At 37.6% G+C, this 26,621-nt stretch overlaps 1 protein-coding gene across 16 annotated transcripts in view; it reads right to left on the bottom strand.

Moving 5' to 3' along the window:
* ptprsa (protein tyrosine phosphatase receptor type Sa) overlaps window positions 1-26,621 on the bottom strand; it is a 259,420-nt gene that overhangs the window by 4,294 nt on the left and 228,505 nt on the right. For all 16 annotated transcript variants that reach the window (XM_032572235.1, XM_032572242.1, XM_032572238.1 and 13 more), the window contains 9 exons: window positions 26,103-26,226; window positions 22,457-22,632; window positions 20,322-20,441; window positions 17,034-17,188; window positions 15,960-16,245; window positions 12,361-12,539; window positions 12,151-12,277; window positions 11,933-12,058; window positions 5,763-5,917 (listed from right to left, as the gene is read on the bottom strand). In XM_032572235.1, coding sequence (XP_032428126.1) covers window positions 5,763-5,917; window positions 11,933-12,058; window positions 12,151-12,277; window positions 12,361-12,539; window positions 15,960-16,245; window positions 17,034-17,188; window positions 20,322-20,441; window positions 22,457-22,632; window positions 26,103-26,226 — 1,448 coding nt within the window. The remainder of the gene's footprint in view (window positions 1-5,762; window positions 5,918-11,932; window positions 12,059-12,150; window positions 12,278-12,360; window positions 12,540-15,959; window positions 16,246-17,033; window positions 17,189-20,321; window positions 20,442-22,456; window positions 22,633-26,102; window positions 26,227-26,621) is intronic.

Genomic DNA, 26,621 nt, shown 5'->3' with positions numbered 1-26,621 from the left:
CATTGCAGACACATACAAAAAAAAAAAAAAACACCTGTCCTGGAACGAGTGTGGGTCCATATCAATAAATTATGAATGAAAAGTGACTTTATTTCAATCATTCTGTTTTTCAGAAAAGTCAAGACCTTTGAAAAAAGCATTGAAAATGATGCCCAGGCACTATACAATATGTGCACTGAATACATGACTAATACTCCCTTTACATGCAAGAAGGCGATCAGCCAAAGCTGCTTTAACAATAACCTTGAGCACATGTACATTGCTGTCTGGTGTATCTCATCCTCCTCCACCAGATCATCTTTTGGTTTTAGGGCAGACACGTTTGCTGGTCAATTAAACAGTGATCCCATGGTCATTAAACCAAATATTAATACTTTAGGAAGTGTGGGTAGGTGTCAAGTTCTGTTGGAGAAATGAAATCAGCATCTCCATGAAGCTCTTCAGTAGAGGAAAGTGTGAAGTGCTATAAATCCTGCTGTTAGACGGCTGTCTTTTTTTTAAATACCAGACTCTGGGATCTTAATGTTCCAATTGAAATGCAAAATTTACTTTCTTCACTTTAATCCAAAAAGTGGATTTTGCACCAGTCAGTAACCAGAGACATTGTGTCTGGTTCAGCAGTAGCTTAACTCAAGAAATGTAACACTTGTAACCTATGTCTTGAACGGGTGTGTGTGTGTGTCTGACGAGCTTTGATGAACTCCAACCACAGTCTACATACTATGAATCTCTTCCAAACACTTTTACGTCTTTGTTTCACACATCTTTTAAGGCTGTGTCTATCACTGTTGTTTGTAAACCTTTTCTCAGCTGCAGTTTTTTTCTTCCACTTAGCTTTCCATTTATATCCTTGAGAATAGCAAGATATTTTAGCAATGACCCTCCTGAAACCCTTCTCAAAAGAGTTAATAACCTTTTGAGCAGCGGTCAACTCAGCACTCTTGCCCATACTGAACACTGAATTTCTGCTTTTCATGTAAATTTTTGCCTAAACTTTCTCCCTTTAAATAAATTTTTTAAAATTTATTTCTATGTACATTTTTGTTTAAATTTTATGAGGAACATAATTTTTGAGAATCATTATCCTTTAAGCCATTATTATGAAAATCTAAAGGAAAAATATATATATAATTTTGTGTTTAATAAATCTGTCAAATATCTGAATTTCACTTTTTGAATGAATTACTGAAGTGAATTAACTGTTTGATGATATTCTGCTTTATTTGGGTCAAGTTGGTCTATGTTTCCCTTGTGTCCTTATAATTCCTTCTGCATTCAAATTACACCTGAAAGGTAAGTTCAAATTTTATAAAATTCAAACTTTTCATAAAATACACCTCATGACAAACAGAAGGATTATCAAGGAACAGAAGGATATCAACATGCAGAGTTGTAAAATCTCCGCATGTTGATAGCTCTGACTTCCTAGAAAGCAACAAAAATCCAAAGCAAGAAATGATGCTCAAGGTAACAAGAACAATGGCAGCAAGGAGACAATTTGCATGCAAGAACCCTGCGAATCCACTTATACATGTGCCTCCATTCTTGTCCTCAAGGACACATGCACACATTGCAAATCACACACATACACACAACATTTAGTCTCATTAAGCGCCTCTTTCCATGTGTTGGAAGGAAAAAAAAACCTAGCCTGCTGCTGGTTCCCAGAAATACAGCTCAAGTTTTAACTGAAATACTTGAGAGTTGGCCCTGTAAGCTGCTTTGCTGCGAAATGACTTCCACATCACCAATGGAACAATAATTGATATGACAACAGATTTATTTGAGCTTCTTGCCTTTGATGCCACTTTGTAGGATGAGGAGTGAAAATGATGGTTGCAGACACTGTAGCTGACAACTGGGTGTGTGTGTTGGTCGACAAATGCTGCTCATATTATTTCACCAAATCTAAACAATAGCAAACACAGCGCTCTAATCACGCAGTGCATACAATCGCCCCTCCATCAGGTGCAAAATCCTAGCTCACCCAAAGATGCTTCCTGGGACTTCTCCTTCAACCTCCTCCTCTCCAGATCCATATCTTAAAGAGCGGTGAGCCACTGCAGACTGAGAGGATTTGGTGTCCCCCCATTCACAGGACGTATTCATGCAATTAATAACAAAAAGCATGTGGTGCTATTAGATAGAGGGAGAGTAAAGGAGGGGAGGAGGCAAAGCTAGAGGAAAAAGATCCAAGAGAATGGCTGGATGGGAAAGAAGAGCGAGCGAGAGGATTAAGGAATAGGCAGATGACAGACTGGGAAGTCTGGTGATGGAAAGCGCAAGAGTAAGAGAAAAGGGAGACATAAGCTCTTCTCGTGAAGATAAGAAAGCCCAGAAGAGGAGGGGAAAAGAAAAAAAGAGAAAGGTGGCTGCTATACTGCAAAATAAAAACAAAAATCCATTTCCCCAAAAAATATGTTTTCAAAATAAGAACTCTTCAACACAAGAGCAGTCTGACAACCATATTATTTGGCTGATTTTCTGGATTTTGTCTATTTACTATTATTTTAGTCTTCTCTACTCAAAAACTCTCATATGACAGATGTCCAGATTTTTCTTCCTAGACCTCAATATCCTAGATCCTGAATAACAAAATACATATGAATATCAGACATAAAAATATAAAAATAGCAACTAAACCTATGCAATTACTTGGCTTTTGTATTTTGAGGTATTTAACATATAGTAGCTTGTGAAACTATTCACCCCTTTCACATTTTTCCATTGACTCTAAAGTGTTTGTGGACACACAAACACATCTTTATTTAGGGATTATCTACACAAAGATGTGGAGAAATAAGAGATGGATTTCAAAGCTTTCTACAAATAAAAACCTTCTTGCAAAAAGTCAAATGAAGGTCGGTCCTAAAAAATTTAATGCCTTAAATGTCAACTGCAAATCTACCAAGTAATTACCATGTATCCAAGCTGACAAACTGGGCAAGGAAAGGATTTTTCATATGGACAGAAAGCCCATTTTCAGTTTTCCAAAAGGCATAACACAGCCAAACTTGTATAAGATGAGACCTTAATGTAACTTTTTGGAAACTAGCAAAGTGCAAAAGTTACCACTGCACATCACCCTGAACAAACCATTTCCACTTTGAAGTATAGTGCTTGCAGCATCAAGCTGTAGCGATTACTTTGCTTTTTTAAGACACTGAAGATGGTTAAAGTTGCTGGCGAGATTAAAGGCAGTAAACACATGGCAATTCAGAAAGTAAAGCTATTAGAGCATCTAAAAGACTTTAAACTGTAGCAAGTATTAACTTTCAGCAGGATAGGTCTCCTCAAACATGTCCACACTTACAAATGAATGGTTTTAGTCAAGAGATATATGTTAGATCTGGTCAAACTCCAGACCTAAATCCAACATAGAAATTGTGGCAAGACTTTAATGTTGACACTGCCTATCTAATCTGACAGTTGGCAAAAATGTGTGTCTCAACGTATATAAAGCTTGGAAAGGCACATGACAAAACACTTTAGAGCTTTAATTACAGCAAAACCTGGCTTGACAACGTACTGAATCAGGGGGTGAACATTTGTATATGCTGCATTTTTCAGTTTTGCATTTGTAAAACATTTTCTAAACATATCCTTCTATTTCAGCTTTTCAATTATATGATTATTATGGGTTAGTCTATCACATAATATCCCTTTAAAACACATTCAAGGTAGAGGTTGAGTCATAACAACCTGAAAAAGGTTACCACTGCACAGAAATGCTTTTGCAAAGCATCGTAATTTACATAAAGACATGGCTTATAGTTATTTTGTATATTGTGTGTTGGAGCATGCGTGTCAGACTCAAGGCACAAGGGTCAAATCTGGGCCATGGAAGCTTTTTATGTGGCCCTCCAGACTCGGTTTTCACGATTTTGCAATCGTGGAAATTCACACAAAATCAACAAATCCTCAAAATTTTTCACACTAATCCATAATTATAAAATTATTGAACATTTTCAACAAAAAATCTGAGAAACAATTGCAACATCATTTAGGGACTGATCAATGTGAAAAGGTGTTCAATATTGTTTAAATCTCAGAGTACTTATCAGATGCAGAGACAGCTGTTTATTAATATTCTTGCAGTTTGTTCATGGATTTTATTAATAGATTCTGGCCCTTGAGAACATGCAAGATCTTGATTTGACGCAAAATTAAAATGACTTTGACACTCCTTGCTCAGAATGCAGTAATGTTTGCAGTAAACTGACATTAGTTAATTCAAAAAACGTTTAGGATTTTTAATGTGATCATTAAAAGGAGCAGGTATGCGAATCTTGGATTTGATAAGCGGAGTGCCTTTTTTTTTTTATAGCCGTGCTGCAATACCTACACCAAACACAGTAAGAAAACCTTCCCCTTTTCAACAGTCTCACAGAAGGGTAAAATGTTTTGGAGCTTCCGTTACACATATTACAACCCCCAGAGGATCATTTTCAAGTGGGTGACATCATTTTTGATTTTAACACAAGGAAGCTGATGTCATGCTTCATGATGTAATGGTGCTTATGTGATAGTAATGTAAAGCAGAAATGACTACCTGGCTCAATAGTCAAATGTCTTTATGAAAAAAGAAATAATTCTGTCAACACACCATGCATTTATTTTTCAACCCCAATGGTACAACAAAAACATGTATCAAAGTTCACACTGCTTTTCTTTTTTCTAGCCTTGTAGCTCATGCTAAACCAGAGACGCACACAAAATTTATTGTAAATCGACAGGAAGTCAGAACCTTTGAGATGTCTCTTCTTCAAGGTCTAACAATGAATATACATAATCTGACTTCCTACCCTAATCCAGCTGGCCAAATTAATGATGTAAGTCTCCTTGGAAGCACAAGCATAAAAAAAAGAAATGCAACATGAAATGGTCACAAAAACCATGAGAAGGGCTCTCATTTTATCATCTCCGCTTTTTCAAATACTAAGCCTCGTCTGAGACTTTTCAATTATGTAGAAGAACCCGTTCAGGAGCAGAGGTTGCGTTCCACAGCAGCAAAAAGTTGAGGAGGAATCATGGAGTTAGAACTCCACTGCAAAAGGAGCTGTCCAAAGAAACAAAAAATATCTACAGGGGTTATCTGACCCTGATTATGTCTTTGGAGTTCAACTTGGGGTTAAAATTAAATGTTAACTAAACCACAATTTACTATTCACTTTTTATTAATCTCTTTAAGGGCTGATATTTTAAAGAAATGTAATGAAATGTTTTTGAAAAGGGTGTGGGGGGCAAAACATTTTATAGCTTATGTTTTAGGAGAATCCATCTATGTATTAGGTGCCATAATGTGAGGATTTTAAGAAATATAAAAACAATATACAATTGAGGCTTATAAATACACGTTGCTACCAGGATGCCAACAATGAAAATATTGAATTTTATTACTGCCATATACCTCATAAAATGCTCACACTATAGAACTACAGTATTTGTGCACTGTACAGTGCTACATAGACCAAAGCTTATCTTTTGTTAGAACAATTTTGTTCTCCAAGTCCATCAACATGAGCATTTGTTGAAATACAATATAGCAAAAATATGCTTCCAAATAAAAGTTGGTAAAGCGTAGTAATGTTTGCAGAAAACTGGCTGAAAAAACTAAAGCTAAATAAAAATAACTGCATGTTAATTATATATTATGTTTCAACATATTTATTTGGGATACTTGCTTTAAAACTAGAAAATGGCTAATTACACAGTGACTTGTTTGCAACCCTTTGTGCATGAAATAACATATGACACATTACCTGCAATGTACAGAGATGGGCCCATCTTGTCCAAACTGCTCCTTGGTTTTATGAACCTGGCCAATAAAATCGATGAATCCCTCTCCGGATTTGGGTACACCTTGTTCTGGCCAATCAGTAAACTGGAACTGCCTTACTGTCCTGGACTGGCCATCCTGCAAAATAAAATGAAGATAAAGTGGACAATAAGAATAAGCTTTATTTGGCAAGTTTGTCCATTCAAACAAGGAATTTGATGACAGTTCCACTTTGCTCTCATTGAAGACATTTAAAATAGAAACACAGGGCGAACAAAAAAAAAAGTCGACATTTAAAATAACTAAGAAAATAGGTCAGATAATTATTGTATAATTAATGCATGGGTGATGAAATTTCACCAGCAAGCAATTTAACCCCTGCTGATGCAATGAATAGTTTCTCATTTCAAAAAGAACTAGGTCGAAAGACACAGCCACGGTTGTGGAAAAAGCGTTTAAGATCTGTTTAAGAAAGGACAAACCATTGGCATGCATCAAGCAAAGAAAACATCTAAGCTTGCAGAAACTACTAAAACTGTTGAGAACTGTTCAACACATTATTAAAAAGAAAAAGAAAAAGTGGGAAACCATTGTAACCATTAGAGGAAGAAATCTGGTCGAAAAAAATCCAGAATAATCTTGATTGCCAATCACTTCTATGGTGGTTGAAAACAAATCGAAGAAAAACAACAGCAGAACTACAGGTTACGTTTATATGTAAGAACATTTCCACATGCACAATGCAAGGGGAACTTGTTTTCTTTTGTGAAGTGCCTAAAGATGCCATTTGTTGTGAATTGGTACTATACAAATAAACTGAATTCAAGTTAACTCGAGGGATTGGGACTGAACATCTGCATAGCCATAAGAAAACTACTTATCAGGAAAGCTAGCTGCTGAAAAAAAGCTCCAATTTACAAGGGAGAATAAAAATTGGACTCTGGAGAGATGGAAGAAGGTTGTGTGTCTCGATGACCCCAGATTTACCCTCTTCCAGAGAGATGGGCACATCAGAGTAAGAAGAGAGTAAGATGAAGTGATGCACCCATCTTGCCTAAAGTCTCCTGTTCAAGCCTATGGGGGGCAGTGCTGTGTTCTAAAGTTGGTGCAGATGGTCAGGTTCAAGTTTAGCCACATTGAGAAGTCATCTGACCACCTGAACATACTGAATGACTAAGTTATTCCATCAGTTGATTTTTTCTTCACTAATGTCACGAGCATATTTAAAGATGACAATGACAGGATTCACTGGCTCAAATTGTAAATAAGTGGTTCAGGGAGCACGAGATACCATTTTACACAGATTGGCCACCACAAAGTCCGGATCAAACCCTATAGAGAATCTCTGGAATGTGCAGGACGAGACTTTGAACACTGGCCTGCCTCTCCCATCATCAATATCAGATGTTGGTTAAAAAATAATGGAACCATGCATTGCAGGTAACCAGAAAAATATCTGATATTTACACACACACACGCCCATATATATATATATGGAAACTGTTTCCGGCTGCACAGTGGCACAGTTGGTAGCACTGTTGCCTTGCAGCAAGAAGGTCCTGGGTTCGATTCCAGGCCGGGGTCTTTCTGCATGGAGTTTGCATGTTCTCCCTGTGCATGCGTGGGTTCTCTCCGGGTACTCTGGCTTCCTCCCACAGTCCAAAAACATGACTGTCAGGTTAATTGGTCTCTCTAAATTCTCCCTAGGTGTGAGTGTGTGTGTGCATGGTTGTTTGTCCTGTATGTCTTTGTGTTGCCCTGTGACGGACTGGTGACCTGTCCAGCGTGTACCCCGCCTCTCGCCCGGAACGTAGCTGGAGATAGGCACCAGCAACCCTCCCGACCCCATTAGGGACACAGGGTGAACAGAAAAAGGATGGATGGATGCAAACTGTTCCCAAGTGGATTCAGTTAGTTTTTTCTCCATTTACCCCACACCAGATTGTTCCCACTTCCCCCATGTTTCACAATGTATCTGTGCGTGTCAAAAGTAGGCCCAGGTAAACGAATCAATATTGTATCTGCCATGACAAGCAACTTCTCAGAGACTTCAGTGTGTTGAATAGGATAATCCTGCAATGTGATCAATAAGGCAGCTTGATAGGTTTGCAGAAAGGAGGAGGTGAGAGGCAAGAACAACTCAGGAAGAAAACTTGGACAACAACAACAACAACAACAAAAAAACTGTGAAAAAATAGCATTTCTAACAGTTTTACAACAGGACACAGATGGAGCATTGTATGCAAACAAAAACATCTGAACACAATTTGAAATTGAGGCAGGATTGCATGGGGACATAGGGAGTGATCTAGGTTTTTTCGAGAGCTTATTATACAGTATGACAGAGCGCACAGTCAATACTTTTGTCCTTGTGAAGCAAAGTTCTTTTCAAGTTGTCAAAGGTAGAACAAATTAGTCAAGAAAGTCAGCAGAGACTAGCAGTTTTATACAGACAGGCTCTCTGCTTGATGCCACCAGTAATTAAGACAACCAGGTGTTCATTTCTCTTGTAGTTTCTCACCTCTCTGCACAACAAACTTCAAGGCAGACACGTTGTGCCATTGTTATACAGTCCCACTACATATATTTACACTGAGATGGCAAAGTCGGATGTTCTTTTGTCTTTCAGATAACCTGCTTTTTTATGGAATAAGATTGTTATTAAATAAACGAATAAATCAAAACTTGGCACCATCTGCAAAAGAAATTTGGTACCAAAATCATACCTACAGAAGGACATTCCTTAACCACTTTAACAAACCAGTTATAATTTTTCTTTCTATATCCCACTCATGGTCTACTGTAAGGAAATGTAGTTGTCTGTCTCCAAAAAGCTATCTACCCACAAGAGGGTACTCACGCTTGTCTTGATCTGACTTGCTCAAAATCTGTCATATTCCACCAGTCAAGTGGCCCAAATGGCAACGTGAACCAAAAATAAACAAAAAAAAAAGGTTTTATCAAAGACTCAGAAAAATGAACATACAAATTACACATAAAATTTTTGAATTCAATTTATCAATACTGAAGAATATACTGATGCTGTGCTTAGGTATGAAAGATGATTATAGGTATGAAATGGAAGTGGGTGGGCTGATATGACAAGTTGTAGGTACAATATGAGGGTACGATCTGAACACACTGAGCTTGATCCAATAAATGCTATACAGTGAAACTTTGCTTCACTTTTACATCAGATGTTTGGATGTGATTTAAACCCCTTTCACATTTTGTGCTTTGCAGTGTTGGTCTTTCTTCATATTTACTTGTTTATAGGCAGTAAAAGAAACTGGCTGCTGAAATGTGCTATACAAACAAACTTGATTGACTGATTGAAACAATTCAATTCAAATACATGAGAGAATTTAAATAATGTAAAGGCTAAGGGTGAATTGATATGAAACCAAAGTATATTTAACCAGGGTAGACTTGGCAAAATCTGTTTTGCACTGTTGTGTTTCAACAGATTGCAGAAGTTGTTCAAAAGCATGCAGTCTTACCAATAAAAATGAAAACAATTTAGTAGTTCTCCAAACTGAAATCACTTGGACTACAATACACTTCAGGTACAATACTGGATATTCATTGTTACTACCTGAAAACCTAGACAGTCAAGAAAAAGTTCCAAAAGACTATTGTGCCATGAAGGGGAAAAGCCAGGATTGTTAAAAGAAGAAAACAAGTATTTGGTTTACTTTTTCCATAAGCCATTGATTCCCGTGTATTACAGATGGCGATGGTATGTGTGAAGCTACTGTATGTCAAAGGATATGCATAATTGCTGTCTTGAATCTGACTTCTTGTACTGTTTACTTCTGCACTGCTGCCACCAAGATGCGCTCTCCTACCTTACCGCACTTGACAAACACGGTGATCATAATGAGTTAAGCTCCGTGTTCCGACTCTCTTTGTTTATCGTCTTGTGTTTCGTTGCATGTTTTATGACCCATCACATGTGTTTTTTTTCTTTCGGTGCCTTTGTTTTTCCCCTTAAAACATTTTGTCTCAGCAAAAGGATTAACAATGAAAGGGGGGCAAAGACAATTACACAATAATCCGAGCATGCTGGAGAAAATACAGAAGCAGAAAAAACTAAAAAAGGACGAAAATTTAACACACAACCTGAGGGCCCACATGGCGTGTCAAATTGTGTGATTAAATACGTGACTGCCTCTCTAGATGCAAGTGTTGAGGCATAGAGTCTATGCCATTACCGCATGAAGTCTATGCTCTTGCTGAACAGAGGCATGTGGCAACACATACAGGCATACTTGCGAGCCCAAAAACAAGCAAACCTCTGTTACGGTATGTGCGATTAAATGCAACCTAAAAAACACCTTCACATGTGCATGCATGCATAATAAAATGGGGCTATCTTCACAAACATACCCACATACACACACAGCTCGGTTCACACTACTATCATCTTCATCTCTCTGCTTTGTTTCCATAACAGCGATAAGCTCAGACTGTCTCTTGGCTACAGTTGAGCAGTGTGATAATTCCGCATGCCGCAAGAAACCTCTGAAATGGAAACAGAGGCCAGTCCTTAAGACAATTTGTTTATAAATTATGCTAAAGCAATTGCACGCATGTGAAATGTGCTTGGTTTATAACACGTAAGATGGTGCAGGTATGAATTTATGGTAGAAGCACCAAATTGCCCTTGGATAGGTATCTGATGAGAAGGTCAGTCCTGTTAGGTGTTATACAAATAGCAGTGAATGATTTTGTAAATGTGTGAGTGCAGATCTTGCTGTGTATGTTAAAACAGAGACTAAGCGTAATTTTCTCACATAAGATTTTTCTCTCAATGCGCAAAATGCATGTGATTAGATGTATGACTCATTATCAATGTAAAGACTACTTCTGCAACTACCTACCACATTACCTGCAAAGTCACTGGATAAGTCACCATGTTTTTGAAGAAAAATATTCCTTGCAACTTTTCTGCTGTCTGATCTAATTGGTACAAAAATCAGAAGGTAGAATTTGAGTGGTGTACAACAGGTTTAAACCTGTCAAAAGAATGACTGTAAGTTGGATCCAGATCTCTTATCATTTTCATAGACGATGTGACATCTTATTTCAGGAAAATCTGACATCAAGTTTTTTTGTAATATTCCTTTTACAATGTCCTATGAAAAAATTTCATTGAAAATTAATTTTATATGAGAAAGAAAGTATAACTGATTAAAAACAAGGAGACAGACATTGAGATTTTTGCAGCACAATATATTTGTCCTAAAACTGCTAGTGCAGCCAGGTTTTACTGTCTCTATGTTGCACCAACCATTAAACAACATGAATGTGAAGTTGTTGCTTGATGTGGTAGTGTGATTCTCTTTTTTTTGCATTTTAACAAATTCAGTTGTTCAAAAAGGACTGAACTATTCTATGCTAAATACAGCTTATGTAATACAAACACTACTAATTTTTTTACCATTACATAACTGAATTGAAGGCATCAAAATTTAGTGCCAATAATCACAGGTCCTATACAAAGTCAGAATTCCAAGTTATATAATGTACACAAAAGTTGTGACATGTTCTTTTTTTTTGGAAAAGATCAAATAGATAAAAAAGAAAATAAACTAATTGATAAAAAATTACATTTTTGTTCTTTAGAAAAGAAAATAAGGTATAAAGTCTCTAAATTCAATTATTTTTCAATAGAGTTTTCTTTTTTTTGCCAAACTCTTTCAAACTTTTGAAGACTTCATGGCAAAACTGCCAATTCAAAAGTAGTCTTTTCTTGCACCCACAAAACAGTTCAAAAATAAAATAATAATAATAAAAAAAACTTCATAGCTTTGTTTTATTCATGAATATTCACTTAAGTTCAATAGCTCTCAACAGTGTTTTTGTTGACCAAACAACCTCTTTTCAACAACTTTGGTTTAACTCAACTTGGAGACTGACATTTGGCTTTGTACAGGGCTGCAATTACAATCATTTGAAAAGGACAGGTATAAGGGATTTTTTCCCACAAACTAATAGTATTAATATAATGACTAACTTTATTATAGTCTTTTCAGCAATGTGAAATATCAGAATTCTATAAGAAGAAAAAAAAGCAATATTTTCTTGAGCCTTTATATACTGTGACCAAGAAATCCCATAAAGTACATCCTTAAGCAGTGTATTTCTCACCCTGGCATCTGTGACCTTGAACTCCCGAAGGATGTACTGAGGCATGTTGTACTCCGCCATGGGATCTACCACAAAGTACTGATACCTGGCAGAGCGCTCTGCCGGCCAGTATTGGTGACACTTTTCCTGTAGGAACAAATGTGTTTGTCATCAATTGAGTTAAATTTTTTTTACCAAGTTGTTGCTTTATTTAAATTGCAAAATAATATAATGCTTACCCGGCCCATCTCTCTAAGTTTGGTCAACATGACTACTATAGTGGAGTTGTTCTCCCAGAGCATTCTCCAGAAGTCTTCTGTAGTCTCTGCTAGAGGGCCCTGCGTGGCGATGTATGCCCTCTGTTGCCTGTTTATGATAAATCTATGATGAAACCATTTACATTTGTCTTGTCGTGATCTTATCTCATCTGTTTGTTCCAGCTCTCTCACCTGTATCCATCAATGAAGCTAGCGTTGATATAGTCAGACCCTTCCAGGCCTCTGATTGGCTGCAGACAGACACGGGTGGTCTCATAGGGCATGATGTTGACCAGCCGGTTCTTGAACTTGTTGCAGGGAAGGTTGGCACTGATGAAGCGTGATGTATGGGCCTTGGAGTTGGCCAAACGCTGGAGGAGGAAGATGTGGGGACAGTTTAATATGGTAAGGGAAAAATATCTTGCAGAGTGGTTAAAAACAACACACTCAAAAATTAAATTCTGACAGAACAAAAAAATGGGTTGAAAAGAAAACGAGAAAATGAAAGAAGGAAGAGGCCGTAGCCATGCTAGTTAGAAATAAAGGTAAAAAAATTATACTAAGAGAGAGAAAAGAGGAGGATTGGGAAAAGATTAAATGTAAATAAAAGGAGAGAAAAACAGGTGCCAGGCGGATAAAGAGCCTAAAATATCAAAGAAAGAAGGTAATAAAGCAGAGCCAATCTTAATCGAGTCTTTCACCCATGCTTTAGCGACAATGGCCCAACTTCAAAGGGATATTATTTATTTAAAAAACTGAAAGAAATTCAAAAACTTTGTCCCTATTTGCAACTTATAAGGTCCCTCTGGGTCAGATGCAAAGTGAAAATACGCCGCGCATCCTGACTAACAAGCCTCCGCATCAAGTGTGTATGAAACAGAAAACTCCTCTAAAAGTGGGTCACTAGTGCCTTTGATAACACCAGCCTAGTATGTGTGCATAAAAGATGGGGATGTTCAGTAAAGAAACACACACACACACATCACAAAGTGATCAAAACAAAAAGTGGTGCTGCTGCATCAACAGAAGAACCCCAGAGGGACTTTGGGGGTCAGCAATTTCCTATAATCGCCCCCCGCCCCCGATGCGCTTCGATATCTCAACAAAGAGCATTTGTGTCATGCCTGCTTACTTGTTAGCCAGCAAACCACATACAGCAATGTCAGTCAGCATAGAGATAGTTTTTAACAAAGAAAAGTATAGCATCGAAGATACAAGCAGTTCAAGGAGAACAAATAAAACAGAACAGGCATGTTCCCTGTACATGTAGACTGAAGCATTTGAACTTCAGTGGGTGCTGGTACTTTAAAGCAAACTGACAGGAAGTGGGCAAAGGGGTGGGGGGGAGGCAAAGGTCCGACATTCGGGGACCCAGGACGGCTTCACCGAGGACCGTAGCCTCTATCTGCTCTACTACTGCACTACACAACACCCCACAAATAAGGATTTCAAATATAATTTATTATAGTTCTTAAAAACAAGCCAAAATATGTAAAAAACTGAATTGGCAAATCACTATCCTGAAATGAGGGGTATGTTTCATATTTTTATTTGTGAGCATTGTACTGGCTTTATGTTCATTTGCTTCTTTAGACTTTCTTTTGTCTTATAGCTTGAACTTTGTCCTGGATTTTTATTACTCCTCTTGCTTCCCCTTTCTCCACCTCTTTTTACATTTTTTATGAAATGTGTTTTTTACATAACCACCTAAAGGGACTGAAACTATATAGAGTTAGACCCATAAAAATACCAGAGCATGCACAGCAATATGACCCAGACCTAGAAGCCAGTAAGCCAGAAACATACCTTCTAGTCATGGTTGCCAGCTCTTTTTTTCTATAAAGCTGAATTTGTTCTGCATGCATTAGGGATGTTAAGGCATTTGTCTCAATATTTATTTACTCTTTCAGCTGTTTGTGTGAGTTGTTGGATTACCAATAAGCTGATTTGCTGCCTTCTATGCAACAGCCATGTAGATTCAATCTCTCCACAAAAAGTAAAGCACAATCGAAAAGTTTAAAAGGTTTGAGAAATGTAAGGACTGTAATTTTTTAAATCCAGCCCCAAAACCTGACTCCTAAAACCATGCTCCAACAATCAGCAGCTCAATTAAAAAACAGCCAAAGCAAAATTATAGCAATCGATGCACATGAATCCCATACCACTTTGAAAGTGAACAAACATTTTTAACAGTTCATTTCCTGAGCTTGAAATGTAATTTTAAAAAATGTGCATTCACTTGCATCGTGGAGGTCAAGAAGGGGTCTGCCTGACTTGAAAAACTTTCCAAGAGAAAACTAGTCATACTGCCAGAAAGGGAAATTAAAGCTCTGGCTGACAGCAAAAGACATTCCGAAAGATTTAACAGACTCTGAGGTGCTGGAGGTGTGCAAAGAACAGTGTTCAGACGGCTGCATGAAAATAACCATCATGAGCACAAAACCGAATTGCAACCTTCAGAATCTCTTTCAAAAACATCTAAAAAGCCAGACAAATTTATTAGAAATAAGTCCTTATTCTAACTATGGAAATGCACAATCCTGGAAAAACTATACTTGTGGTAACTGTAAGAAGAAGAATCTGAATAAAACAGACGTTTTTAGCAATGAGAACATGGAAAAATGTCATAATATAATAAATATTTTAATTATGAGTTTATAATCATACAGAATTCATTAATTATTTCCCACTTCATTGTGGGCTGCTTTTTGTTTTTTGAGTTTTTCCATGTAAATGTGCTAAAAATTACCAACATCATCACTGATGAAAATAAAAGAGAACCTTTGTCTTCATGTTTGCATCCTGGTTCCAATTAAAACTCAGCTGTTGTATTGAAAAGAATATTTTCTGTTTAATTAGAGTGAATCTCAATAGCCTATTAGCTCTTTTTCTGTATGTTTTGAAACTTCTGTACTGAATTTTGCTGAATACTTTCAGCAAGCAGATTATGTGCACAGAAAGCTTTATGCTCAGACTTATTAGTTATGCACTTACACCATGCAGCAAAGTGATTGCCTGACAGCCCTTCCACCAAAAAATGACTTCTTTCAGAATTATTCTCTTTGCTCAACTTCTGTGAAGTCCTCCAGACTTAGCTTAACTCACAACCAAACTGCATCTAGTGTGAGAGCTAACATGACTTTTTACAAATCCCTATAATGCACCAGCATTTGTAAGATAAGACCAACTTGAAAAATAAAAGTTTTTCTAAAAAATCCCTGTAGTCCACCTCAATTACTTCAGGCTTTTATCATTTTTTATAACTATCAAATTCTTGTTTTACCAGCGGTAATGTACATGTCATTAAACATCTTAAACCTGTTTTGTTTCATTAAGTAACTGACAGCTGCAGATTCTGGCTCGAAGGTTTGGCTCCAGCCACTAGAGTCATTGTCTATTAAAGTGAAAGTATTATGTATTTTACAGGCAGGCATATAGTGCCATTTTATAGCACAATCAAAGTAATTATGTTACATTCAGTCATTAAGGAAATACTGGCTATATAAAAAGCATCTTAAAAGAAATGCTATGGATCATAGCCGTGATGCCTTGAAATTGGCCTCTGTTTCTTTAAGAACCTCCTTCCATTTCTGTCACTCCCCCTTCAGCACGTCATCACAACAATGCATCTCCATGCAGTCTATTGATGCAGTTCATAATCTGGATTAGGGTCAGCTGTTTTGGACAGCTGAATTAAAAATAGAGAAACTGCCCACATCTCTTTTACACCAAATGTAAGAGGTGTCGTGTTGAAAGCAGGTTAATTAGACAATCATTAAACCATTTAGTACCTTAAATTCCAGCTCCATGCCGGTGACGTGCTCGCCGCTTTCCACCTGGGCCAGCTTCTGGATGTAGGAGTACAGGCTGCGAGCAGCCACCTCCGTGTTTCCACAGGCCACCGCCTCCAGCAGCGCGTCGTGGATGAAGCTGTACTGGTCCTCTGTCTGCACCATGTAGTTGCGCTGCGAACGCATCAGCGTCACATGACCATAGATGTCGACAGTCTTCTCATGCTTGATACGCTCGAGCATTGCGTCGATTACTATAAAGCAGCCCGTCCTGCCGACGCCGGCACTAAAGTGGAAGGAAGAATATAAACACAGATTAATATATTTTGCATCCATGATTTAATACTCTTGTTGAATTGTGGTGTTAAACATAATTCCAATACAGAGAGCTGTTGTAGTTAAAATAATCAAATTAGAGTAAGAAAAAAATTCACTTTTATGATGAAATTTTGTATTCACAAAAGGATAAAAAAAACTAAATATAATACAACATGAGGAAAGTGATGGAGACTCAGCATGGCAAGCTGTCACATTTCAGATTTATTGTGCAGTGCTTTGGACTCACTGAAGGCTTCTTATCTTGACTAAAAGGAAGGTTTCAATTTGAATAAGCCATTAGAGAAATATTGCTGATATAAGGAGGAAGAGCTAAGGAGTGAAAAGGGAGAAGTAGAAAAGGCAGGGAAGGATTTCCGTGACACATTTGACAGAAAGAGGAAAAATAAAAACAGGGAAAATAAGAGCATATAAAATGATGCAGCAGAGAAAAATGATGAAACAAATATCAGGAGAGTATAAAAAACAGAGTGTGAGCTTGGATGAAGTCTGTTATGTAATGTATTATAAAATATGTATAGTATGGAGCTCTGCCAATCTGTTTGATGGGTGTATATGAAAGACATAAAAATTAATTAAATGAAAAAGAAAAGGTAGAAGAGAGGCGAATTATTCAACAAGTGCAAAGGCTACTTTACATTTCTCTTAAATTCCAACCATCTCATTTTGGAATTCCTGTGCAAATTAAAATAATTTGCATTGCAGATCATATTCTAATACTAGAAAATGATTAATGACCTGCAGTGTGCAATGATGGGTCCAGCATCAGGTGGGTTGCACGTCTTCACCCTACGGAGGAAGGCTAGGAAGGGGGTTGGGTACTCCGGCACGCCGTGGTCAGGCCACGCTGTAAACTGGAACTGACGAACTTCCCGTTTCTCACTCGAGCCATTCTGCAAGTAAAAAAAAACAAGTATTCTTAATACTCTTGTTAATATTTTCTTACTGTGTAAAATAAGAAAATATTTTGTGCTTTTTGTCCTCTTCAATGAGATCTAGATCACTTCTAATGTGACATCCTACTTTAATGATCACTTTTGACTACAGTGATCATAAAATATGGAGGAAAAAAAAAGAGGATTCAGTCCTGATGCAGGACAACACAGAGTTTTACAACCTTCATCCTAATACACACACACTGTACAAAACCAGAATACACAATAGGAGACACATAATTTTTCAAAAACTTGACTAATTTATTTTTCACAAAATGTGCTTAATTTTTTCCTGCTTACAAAAATTAAAGGTGACAGTTTAAATAAGCCAAATCATCACACAGTAAGAAACTGTGACGCTAACAAAAAAGAAATGTCCCGACTTGCACTGCTAAATGTTATTCTGACTTATTTAACATAAATAAGCTTCCAATCTAGTGATTTCCTTTGCTGATTTTCGTAAACTTTATTAATCCTCAGGTATTAGTTTGTAGAAATCTCGCCAGACTATAAGTGAACATGCAGCCAACATTTGTTTTATATTTTCTATTTTTACACACTTATCTGTCAGCTTGCATCCTAAAATCAACTCTTAAAACAAACACTCAAATTGCTAGACGGGACCTGGAGAAAGGGTATTGTTTTGCTATGAGACTGACAAAAAGAATGAAAAATTAAATATGCTTTAGATTTCCTCTCTCTTTACTCACATAAGATCCTCTAATAGAGGGACTGTTTGCTTTTCACTGCAGCGCTTCTGGTTTTCCTGACAGAGGAAAATTTTACTTGCTGAATAAATGAATAAATGAGTGTGGTAATTAAAAGCAAACTGACCCAGTTCCTTTTACCCCTTATTTTTTTTTTATATTTCCTGATGCATTGCAGTTGAGGTCGGCAACACGAACGTGACCCGTTTCTGGTTTCCTACCTTTTCTTTAAAATTACATTTCTTTTCCAAAGGATTTGTCAGCAGACACAATTCTGTGTCACTGTAGGACACATTTATACAGATATCCAGTGGCTGGCTGTGTGTGTGCACATGGTTGCCTGTCTCTGCTACCTTATATATTATAAAAAAATCCACCAAAGTGGGAACTGCTGAGTGAGATATCACAGCGACGGCTCAATATTGCAGGAAAGGAGAGGACAGATAGGAAAAGGAGTGTACCGGTGAGTTTGATAGCAGCTCAGAGAAGCAGAATTTAAATGGATTTAAAGCTGGCTGCTTGAACTCTAAGGCTACTCATGTTTTGCTATCTGTGGAGTCCCCTGTCATTCATTGTCCCCCTTGCGATAAGGCCTAAAAGGTCAGTTTGATGCCATGTGGTAAGAGAAAAATTCAGAAATGTTCTAATCTGTCTGCAACAATCTTGGCCTTTCCAGTTTCACTTTAAGCCACCTTGTAATAATAAGTCTTTTTAATGGTTATTTCCTCTCTATTTTTTGTGTGTTAAAGTGGATGTTGTTGTGTGAGTGCCTATGTCTGTGTAAGGGATCAAATTTCAGCTGTGTACAAGTGTGTGCTAGTGTGTGAGGGACATCATGCGCGTTTGAGCATGTGTGCGAGTGTAAGAGAGGGTCTTTGTGCACACACAGAGAAGCATGAGAGCTGTCTGCCAATTATGTATATTGAGTTTCTCTCCTGCTCACTTTACCTAAGTGCTCCAATTTGGCAGATGCACATAAACAGATGATCTATTGAGGAGAGACGGAGCTAAACAAGGTAAAAGGGGTGGATTGGGAAGACAGCGTAGACAAAGGGGGGTTTTCTAAAAGAATATTGGCACTGAACAGAAAACAGCCCAGGGTTTATAGGCCTTATTGAGGTTCTCTGTATAAATTTTGTATCTTTGTTTTTATTCATGCTGTGCAGAGAGACCTGTATTCAATATTCAAACTTTGAATTTCATGGATTTCATTCACTTCATTCTGTGTGATAGGGTATAAGTTTGTTTTTTTTGTTTTTTCATCATCAATGCAGAATATAACGTACTTCATATATTTAGGGGTTTTTTTTATTTTATTTTTTTTACTTTTTTCAGCAAAAACACATGAAGTAGCAACCCCAATGGCTATTTGTATATTGTTAAATACAAATCTGCAGCTATGTCAATAAAATGTTACTGATTTTATAACATTTTTTAATTTCAAATCAAAAATGGAAAATTCTATGTTCATCACACTCAAACATTTAGTTTAGTTAATTTTGATGATTGTGACTTACCGATATTATTTATGGTCAACAATAAAATTTTTTACATAAATGTATAAAAAGCATGAGGTAGACTGATAACTTTAACAGTTGTCATTGATGCACTCCAGTAAGCCACAAATGGTTGTTGCCTAAAGAAGGTCGCTTTTCACATACTGCTGCATCAGAGGAAATTCATGGAAAGTTAAGTGGAATAAAAAAAGCATGGTGGAAAAGGGTGCCAAATAGGGTTAACCTTTGAGAGGTTTGTGAAACTTATTCAAGACATTGGAGGAGATTCATAAGGTATGAACTACGACTGAGTCAGTGTTTCTATTGCCTACACACTCCAGTTGAAACTTTTGCATGAAGCCACTAACAAACCACAGGCAACAGAAAAGGTATTGGGATGTTGCTGAATGGCCAAAGTCCTTTATTAGGATGAGAGTTTTGGAAATTAAGTCTGATGAAAGAAGCACAGAATGCATGACATCCACTGTGAAAAGATGGTTAAGAGAGCCGTTTGATCTATCGTTGGTGGTTCAGTGTTTCTTTTTTTTTTATTAAGTCCAAAATAAGCTTCTCTTTTTAAATTGAATGATTGAAATAAATGAACTCATCAGTGATGCTGCAATGTACTGGAAGAAGGAAGTGGGGTCTCTAGGTAGGTACTATATTGATGCTTTAGGGAAAACGCCTCAGAAAAATCCACAATACCTAAAGCACCTAAAGCTGTTAATAAAACTAAAAATAAAAGGGGCAATTGTCACTACAAAAACTGGCGCTGCTAGTTAATATCAATATGACAGACAGAAATAGCTGTCAAAACTAGGATATGTGCAAAGTTGCATCCGCTTAGGCTCCTGCACAGTATCTGTTTGAAAAGAGATATCCTCTTACCTTGTGGAGGGAGAACGTGCGGACACAGAAAGTAGCCAGCTCTATTGTATCCAACAAGGTTACTTGGGTCATGCCATAGGTTTCCGTGCCACGACTTGGCCAGTACTGGTCACACTTAATCTGAGAGAAAGAAAAGTGAGGAAAAAACAAAGGTTGATGGACAGATGGAGGTGTCTGCAGCAGTATGTCCAATTCTGTATATATAAAAGTTCATCTTGGGTTGACATCATAGACAAAAATGAGGCAGTGGGAGAGAAAATATAAATTCACTCAAATATAATATGCTAGTGCAGCACTCACAAAGCAAGGCCTCCTGTGGATCAAAAACACCAGGGGGCAGTGACAAATACCAGGGAAACCATATAATGCACTTCTGAGAAAAAGCGCTAATGTACATGGAAATGACTATGACAATCACAACAGCTCATCTATTCCCAAATCCAAAAAGCATTTAAAATACTAGAGTCTCACCTAAAGCTTGGTAAGCGTGAGGTCTGTTGGAATAGATCCTACTCAGATTTCTTATTATGACGGAAAGCATTAGTTGTATTTTCTTGCCCAGTGGGAGTATCATATATCTGAAACCACTACTGTAGATCCCCACCGACCATCAAGCCACCTAATAAAGATTCATCCAGTTAAGGGGCGCGATGCATCTGCAAACGTCTGATGAAATGTGACAGCTAGTGAAGGAGATGTGCTGTTCTCCAGCTTTCCCTCCCATTTCCTGCTGGAGCTGACACTCAAGTTCCACTGCCCGCTAATCCTGATCACGTTTGACAGGAGAGGAATGCGCATGTCGGGACGGCGGCTAGGTAAACAACTGAAAAGGGGATGGAGGGAAAGGAGAATGAGCGGAGACACCTGGGTGAGTGAGTTTGATGTTGACACAGGTTTGAGTTGACAGGATGAAACATTGCAGTTGGCTTTTTGACATTTAGCCCAAACCTTCATAGAGTAGGATATTATCACTGTCGATTCAGTAGCAGAACAAGTATTCAAGCCTCTTTTTTTGAGGGAAAAGTAACAATTCAACGTGGGGAAAATACTTCATTACACAGAGAAGTCTTGCATTGAAAATCATGAGTGAAAGGACAGAGGGGTCAGTAGCAAAATGTACTCATTAAAATGTACTTGTCAGGGAACTGGAAGATATGACATTATTATGCATTACATTAGTGGAACATTATTGCTTATGTCTGGATTTGTTGGCAGAATTTCTATATTAAAGCTTGGTTTTGTGTTCCAAAGCTGAATAAGTGTGTGTACATGTTTGCTATTTTAATGCATGATTATAGACCTACATTTTTTTCATCTTTTAAGTAATGAGAAACCTGTTACATAACTGCTCTGGGCCAAACAAAAATGATAAAAAAAAACCTTACTATGATGCATCTAATACATGCCAAGTATCTCTCTATGGTAACTTTTCCTCCAACTTCCACCATTAACAGATGGTGGTGGGAGGTTCCGGTCCTACATTCTGCAAAAGACACTGGAACACTCTGTTGCTTAAAATGAAATTATAACTTCCTGCACTACTCGGTAAGAGTGCAACTACTTGCTTAGCTATAACCACGATAGCTAACATTAACCAATGTGCAGTATCGACTACAAATAAAATTAATCTTTGAGTAGTTTCCTAACATGACTTGGGATTTTCCTAATTTTTGTCCTTGTCAACTAAATTAACTTAGACTAAAATGTGAAGTTCATTGTCATTTAGCCAGATAATGCTAAAAGAAACAAATGTCTTCCATAGTAGAATGGCAGATTCTACTGTCTTCTAAATGTCTTTTCCATTTAAAAGACTGGCTAAGAGAAATTTGTCTTTGTCATGCCATATTTAAACACAGGAATCAGAACTTCATGAATGAAATTCAAAGTCTAAACAGCTCAGAAATGTGGACTGTTAAAAAGTTACACTTATTTTACAGAAATTATTATCTGCGCTGTAGTCATTTCCTAGTGTTTTACACTGAACATGAAAAAAAGTTTAAGCCTTCACCTTGTTCGTGGTTGTGGAGGCTGCTGGGTAATAATAACCATGTTCTTTTTAAACCCATTCTCTTGAGACTTTAGCCTGACCAGAACATGAGAGAGCAGCAGGTAAAAACTAAGCTGAACTGATTTACCCGTGACTTCTCTTCCAGCCGAGTCATCATCACAACAGTTGCTGTTCTCTGTTCCCACACCATCCTCCAGAAGTCCCCGAATGTTTCTGGTAACGGACCCTGGGTGGCGATGTAAGCATTCTGCTTCCTGTAGCCATCAATGTAGTTGGCATTGATGTAGTCGCTACCTGTTATGCCTAGATGGAAAAAGAGAAGGCAGAGAGAGATCAAAAAACAGAAAGTGATGCCTAATTTCCAAGCTCAATTTATCAGCCTTGCTTTGCTCCTTATTAGCATCGCTTGTTTTGTGTCATCTGCCACAACAACTCCCAGTTTTCACATTCAGTGACAGCTAGCAAGCCAATTAAACCACATGTGTGAAAGCAAGAAATAACTGACTTGAAGAAGGCAAAACAAACAAAATAGGTTTTAAAAAAAATGCATATATTAAAATATGTAGAGCCAGTTTCACAACCTCTCGAACCTCAAGATGTGCAAAAAAAAAAACCCAAAACAAAACAAAAAAACTGTTTTTCCATTTTAGCAACCAAAAACCCTCAAACAATTATTAACAGATACCTGTTAATAATTCCTTTTTCATTGTTTATTTTTTTAATGACTGTAGCACTTGTGGATTTAATTAGAAACCTCAGATTTGATGCTCAAGAATAAGACATGATCTGAGCCATAACACCTGGTCTCTAATCAGTGTAGACATAAGAAAACCCCTTCTGCAGAACATGAGTAATGTTTTAGTAAGTATGACAGTCTGCACATGGTCCTGTCGTGTTTAGTAAAAATCCTGTATATAAAGATTGCGTGTCACTAAGCTGAAGGTGTTACCCCAAGCCTTTTTGAGGGATCACAAAAGAATTGTTTATTTAACTTGTAAAATGTTTGAAGCAAGACAAAATAATGTGGTGCGAGTTAGTCTAACTGTGACAATGATAAGACCTAACAACATCAATATTTATTCAGCTAACTTCCACATCGCTTTGCTATGAAACTCTGGCGAGACGGCATCTGTGTCAGAAAGACGCGTCTCTCTGGCTGACGTCTTTGCTCTCAAGCAGCAAACAATAAAACACTCGACTGGGCTAATATAAGAGATGAGACGTGCTGAGGACAAGAACCAGAGGGAGAATGAGTAGAATCCTAAAAAAAAAAAAAAAGAAAAAACTGATAAAAGTCAACGAGATGGAGGAGGAGAATGTTAGGAAGGCAAAAAAGAAAGAAAGAAAGAAAGAGAAATGCAATTAAAAAGGGTACCACGTTGTAAAATTTGACTGTGCAGCCTTGGCTTTAGTCATAGCTAAGCGAACAGAGAATGGTGGCTTGCATGGATTGTTCTGCTGCGACTAATAGCAAAATCACTGCAGTGTAAAATAGAAATTTCAGACTTGATTAATTTATGTATTTATGGATGAGGCATTCTTCTTCTCTCGGTTAATTTTGCTATTCATGCTGTTGCACTGTCAAATTGGCCTGACTACTCCATGATATTGAAATCAAGTCCAAGCAGCTAGCTCAGATGAAAGGGAAAAAAAAAGGACTCTGGAGTTTGGCTTTACTGTGAACATTTCAGCGGTCCCCTGGTGATGCAGAGCCAGAACAACGTCAGCAGTGAAGGGTTAGTACCTCTGACAATGTCCCTTAAGATTTAGGAGTCAGAGGGAAAGATTCTCTGGCTCTCAGATTGGAAGAACTCAATGTCTATGACCAGTTAAAGGGAAGCCATGAGCAGTGGGTTGATCTGATGAGACAAATGGGATGTTGCAAACACTGGTTTAAGTCCGGGATCCCTTTGAGAGTGAGAAGTGAGGGCAGGCCGAAGTGATGAGCTGAAACAAGTCTCTGTAATTTGCTTACATAAACTGCTTAGCTGCAACAAAGCAAGTCGAACTAAACCAAATCCTCAGTTTACAGTGTGGTTCCAACCGGGCCCTTAATAATTCAACGCAATACTTGTAAAATAAATCTTATTTTTGTTGTCCTTACGCAGGGTAAATACTTGATATGTTTTACTTTTTTATTAGACAGAGAAAGTCATCTTTGTCTCATCTAGTTTTATACACACAAAACTGAATCTGCCTCTATAGTGCCCTGCTACACTATTCAAACCCTCTTTTCAAATTACAGACACAAACTTCAAAGGATTTTATTCTGAGTTTATGTAATGGAATGACATAAAATAGCGCATAAATTTGGAAAAGCTCTAGCAGCTTTATAAAATGAGAAAATTACATTTTGCCTGTTTTTCTTTGAAATATAGCTTAAGCTCAGCCAGACAGATGGAGAATATATGAACATAAATTTTCTCAATTGGGTATAAGCCTGGGCTATAACTGGGCCGTTTTAACACAAACACAGCTTTTAACCTGAGCCATGTGAGTAAAGCTCTGGCTGTATGTACATCTGTTGTCCTGCTGGAAGGTGGTCCTCCACACCATTAAAATCTTTAACAGAGTTTAAGAGGTTTGCTTCCAGGACTGCTATGCTTTCTAGTCCCATTTATCCTCCATTAACTCTGACACGTTTCCCTGTCCATGCTGAAGGAAAGGATCACCACAGCATAATACTGCCACCACCATATGCCACCAGTGTTTACGTTTTGCTCCTCCATAGCTACCATAACCTATCGCTGCCTCTCTGGTTCATGTTGTCCTTGCCTGATTTGTCTGTTTATGGGGATAGCTGTGCTTTGGTAGGTTCTTTCCATTTTAGGATGCTGCTTCATAAAATCATTCCACTGAATTTTGTTTAAGGGGATATAAATGCCATATAAATATCACCTAATTTTAGACCCAGGTTTCATTTTTTTCCAGTTTACAACTATATAGCAATGTGTGTGTCTGTGGTAGTGAAATAAAACAAAACTTGTGATATGACAAAATGTGAAAAAGGTAAAGCTACAGTGCCTTGTACCAAAGTACATTAAGCTGACACAACTCAGTATACAACACTCTCATAGAATTAAGGAATAACAGATTTGATTATCCATTCAGCTTCATTATTGTGGTTTTGTGTGGATAAATTTTTAATATTTCTCTATTCCAGTGGTTCCCAAAGTGTGGGGTGCAATGCCATTGCAGGGGGGGAGGGTGACGAATGAAAAAAAAAAAAAAAAAAAACTCTCAAGGAGCTGTTCATGTTTTAACCTCATTTTGCAGAGGCTTTTTTTAAATGTATTGATGATAGCAAAGTTGAATATTGTTACAAATAAAAAAAAGAAATATGTTTGAAATAACACAGCAACTTTTTTTTATTCTACAGTATAGAATAAAAAAAAAGCTACACAAAAGCGTTTCACTGTAAAGATGGTTTGTAGTTTGTTTTGTTCCAACCTGAAGTGTGAAATAAACTTCAGTGGAGACTGAAAACAAAATATGTGTATAGGTTTATGTCTGGTTGAATGATGTGTGTGCCCAGTTGATTTTCTTTTTCTTTTGTTTGGGGGGGGCGTATTTTATTGTAATCCATAGGGAGGCAGAGAAGAAAATCTTTGAGAACCACTGGGGGGGCCCAGAAGAAAATCTTTGGGAACCACTGCTCTATTCAATACAGCTGTAGGTCTTCGTGTCATCTAATTTTAGACCCAAAACTTAATCTGCCTGTAGATGTGCTCCTCTCAAAAATGGTGAGTGCAGGGAGTGCTGGCGAGTCTTACCTTCGATGGGAGCCAAGATGACTCGGGAGTGGTCGTAGGCGATGACGTTGGCGTAACGATTTTTAGGCTTGTTCACCTCCAGGTTGGAGTGCTCCCAGGTGAACTGCTGGCCTGGATCAATAGACTGATAGGAGGCAGAGATAGCAGAAACATGCACAAATAAAGAAGTAATCACAGGAGCCGTGAGAGGAGCTGAGCTACAACAATACAGCTTCGGTGATGCAAAGACGAAAGAGACACCGAGGAGGTGATTTCGCTTAAAGAAAAACATCCTGCTATGTTGAACATCTGCTTTCTGACTGCTTGAAATACAACAGCTGCTAAAGTACCAGGTGCACAGTGACAAATAACTGTATTGATCAAGGTAGCATCTCTTCTGCTATGATGAAGGGAACAACGCTGGACCGGATACCTCTTTGAAATACAAGAATTCGCAATAAATCTTTCTGTGGCTTTTCAGGAAAATTAAGCATCTCGTTACATCTAGTTTGTATGGTATCAAATAAACGTTTGGTGTAG

This window comes from Xiphophorus hellerii, chromosome 9 (assembly GCF_003331165.1).
Source record: "Xiphophorus hellerii strain 12219 chromosome 9, Xiphophorus_hellerii-4.1, whole genome shotgun sequence".
In the NCBI taxonomy this organism is placed as follows: Eukaryota; Metazoa; Chordata; class Actinopteri; order Cyprinodontiformes; family Poeciliidae; genus Xiphophorus; species Xiphophorus hellerii.
This window is presented reverse-complemented; position numbering and strand designations above follow the sequence as displayed.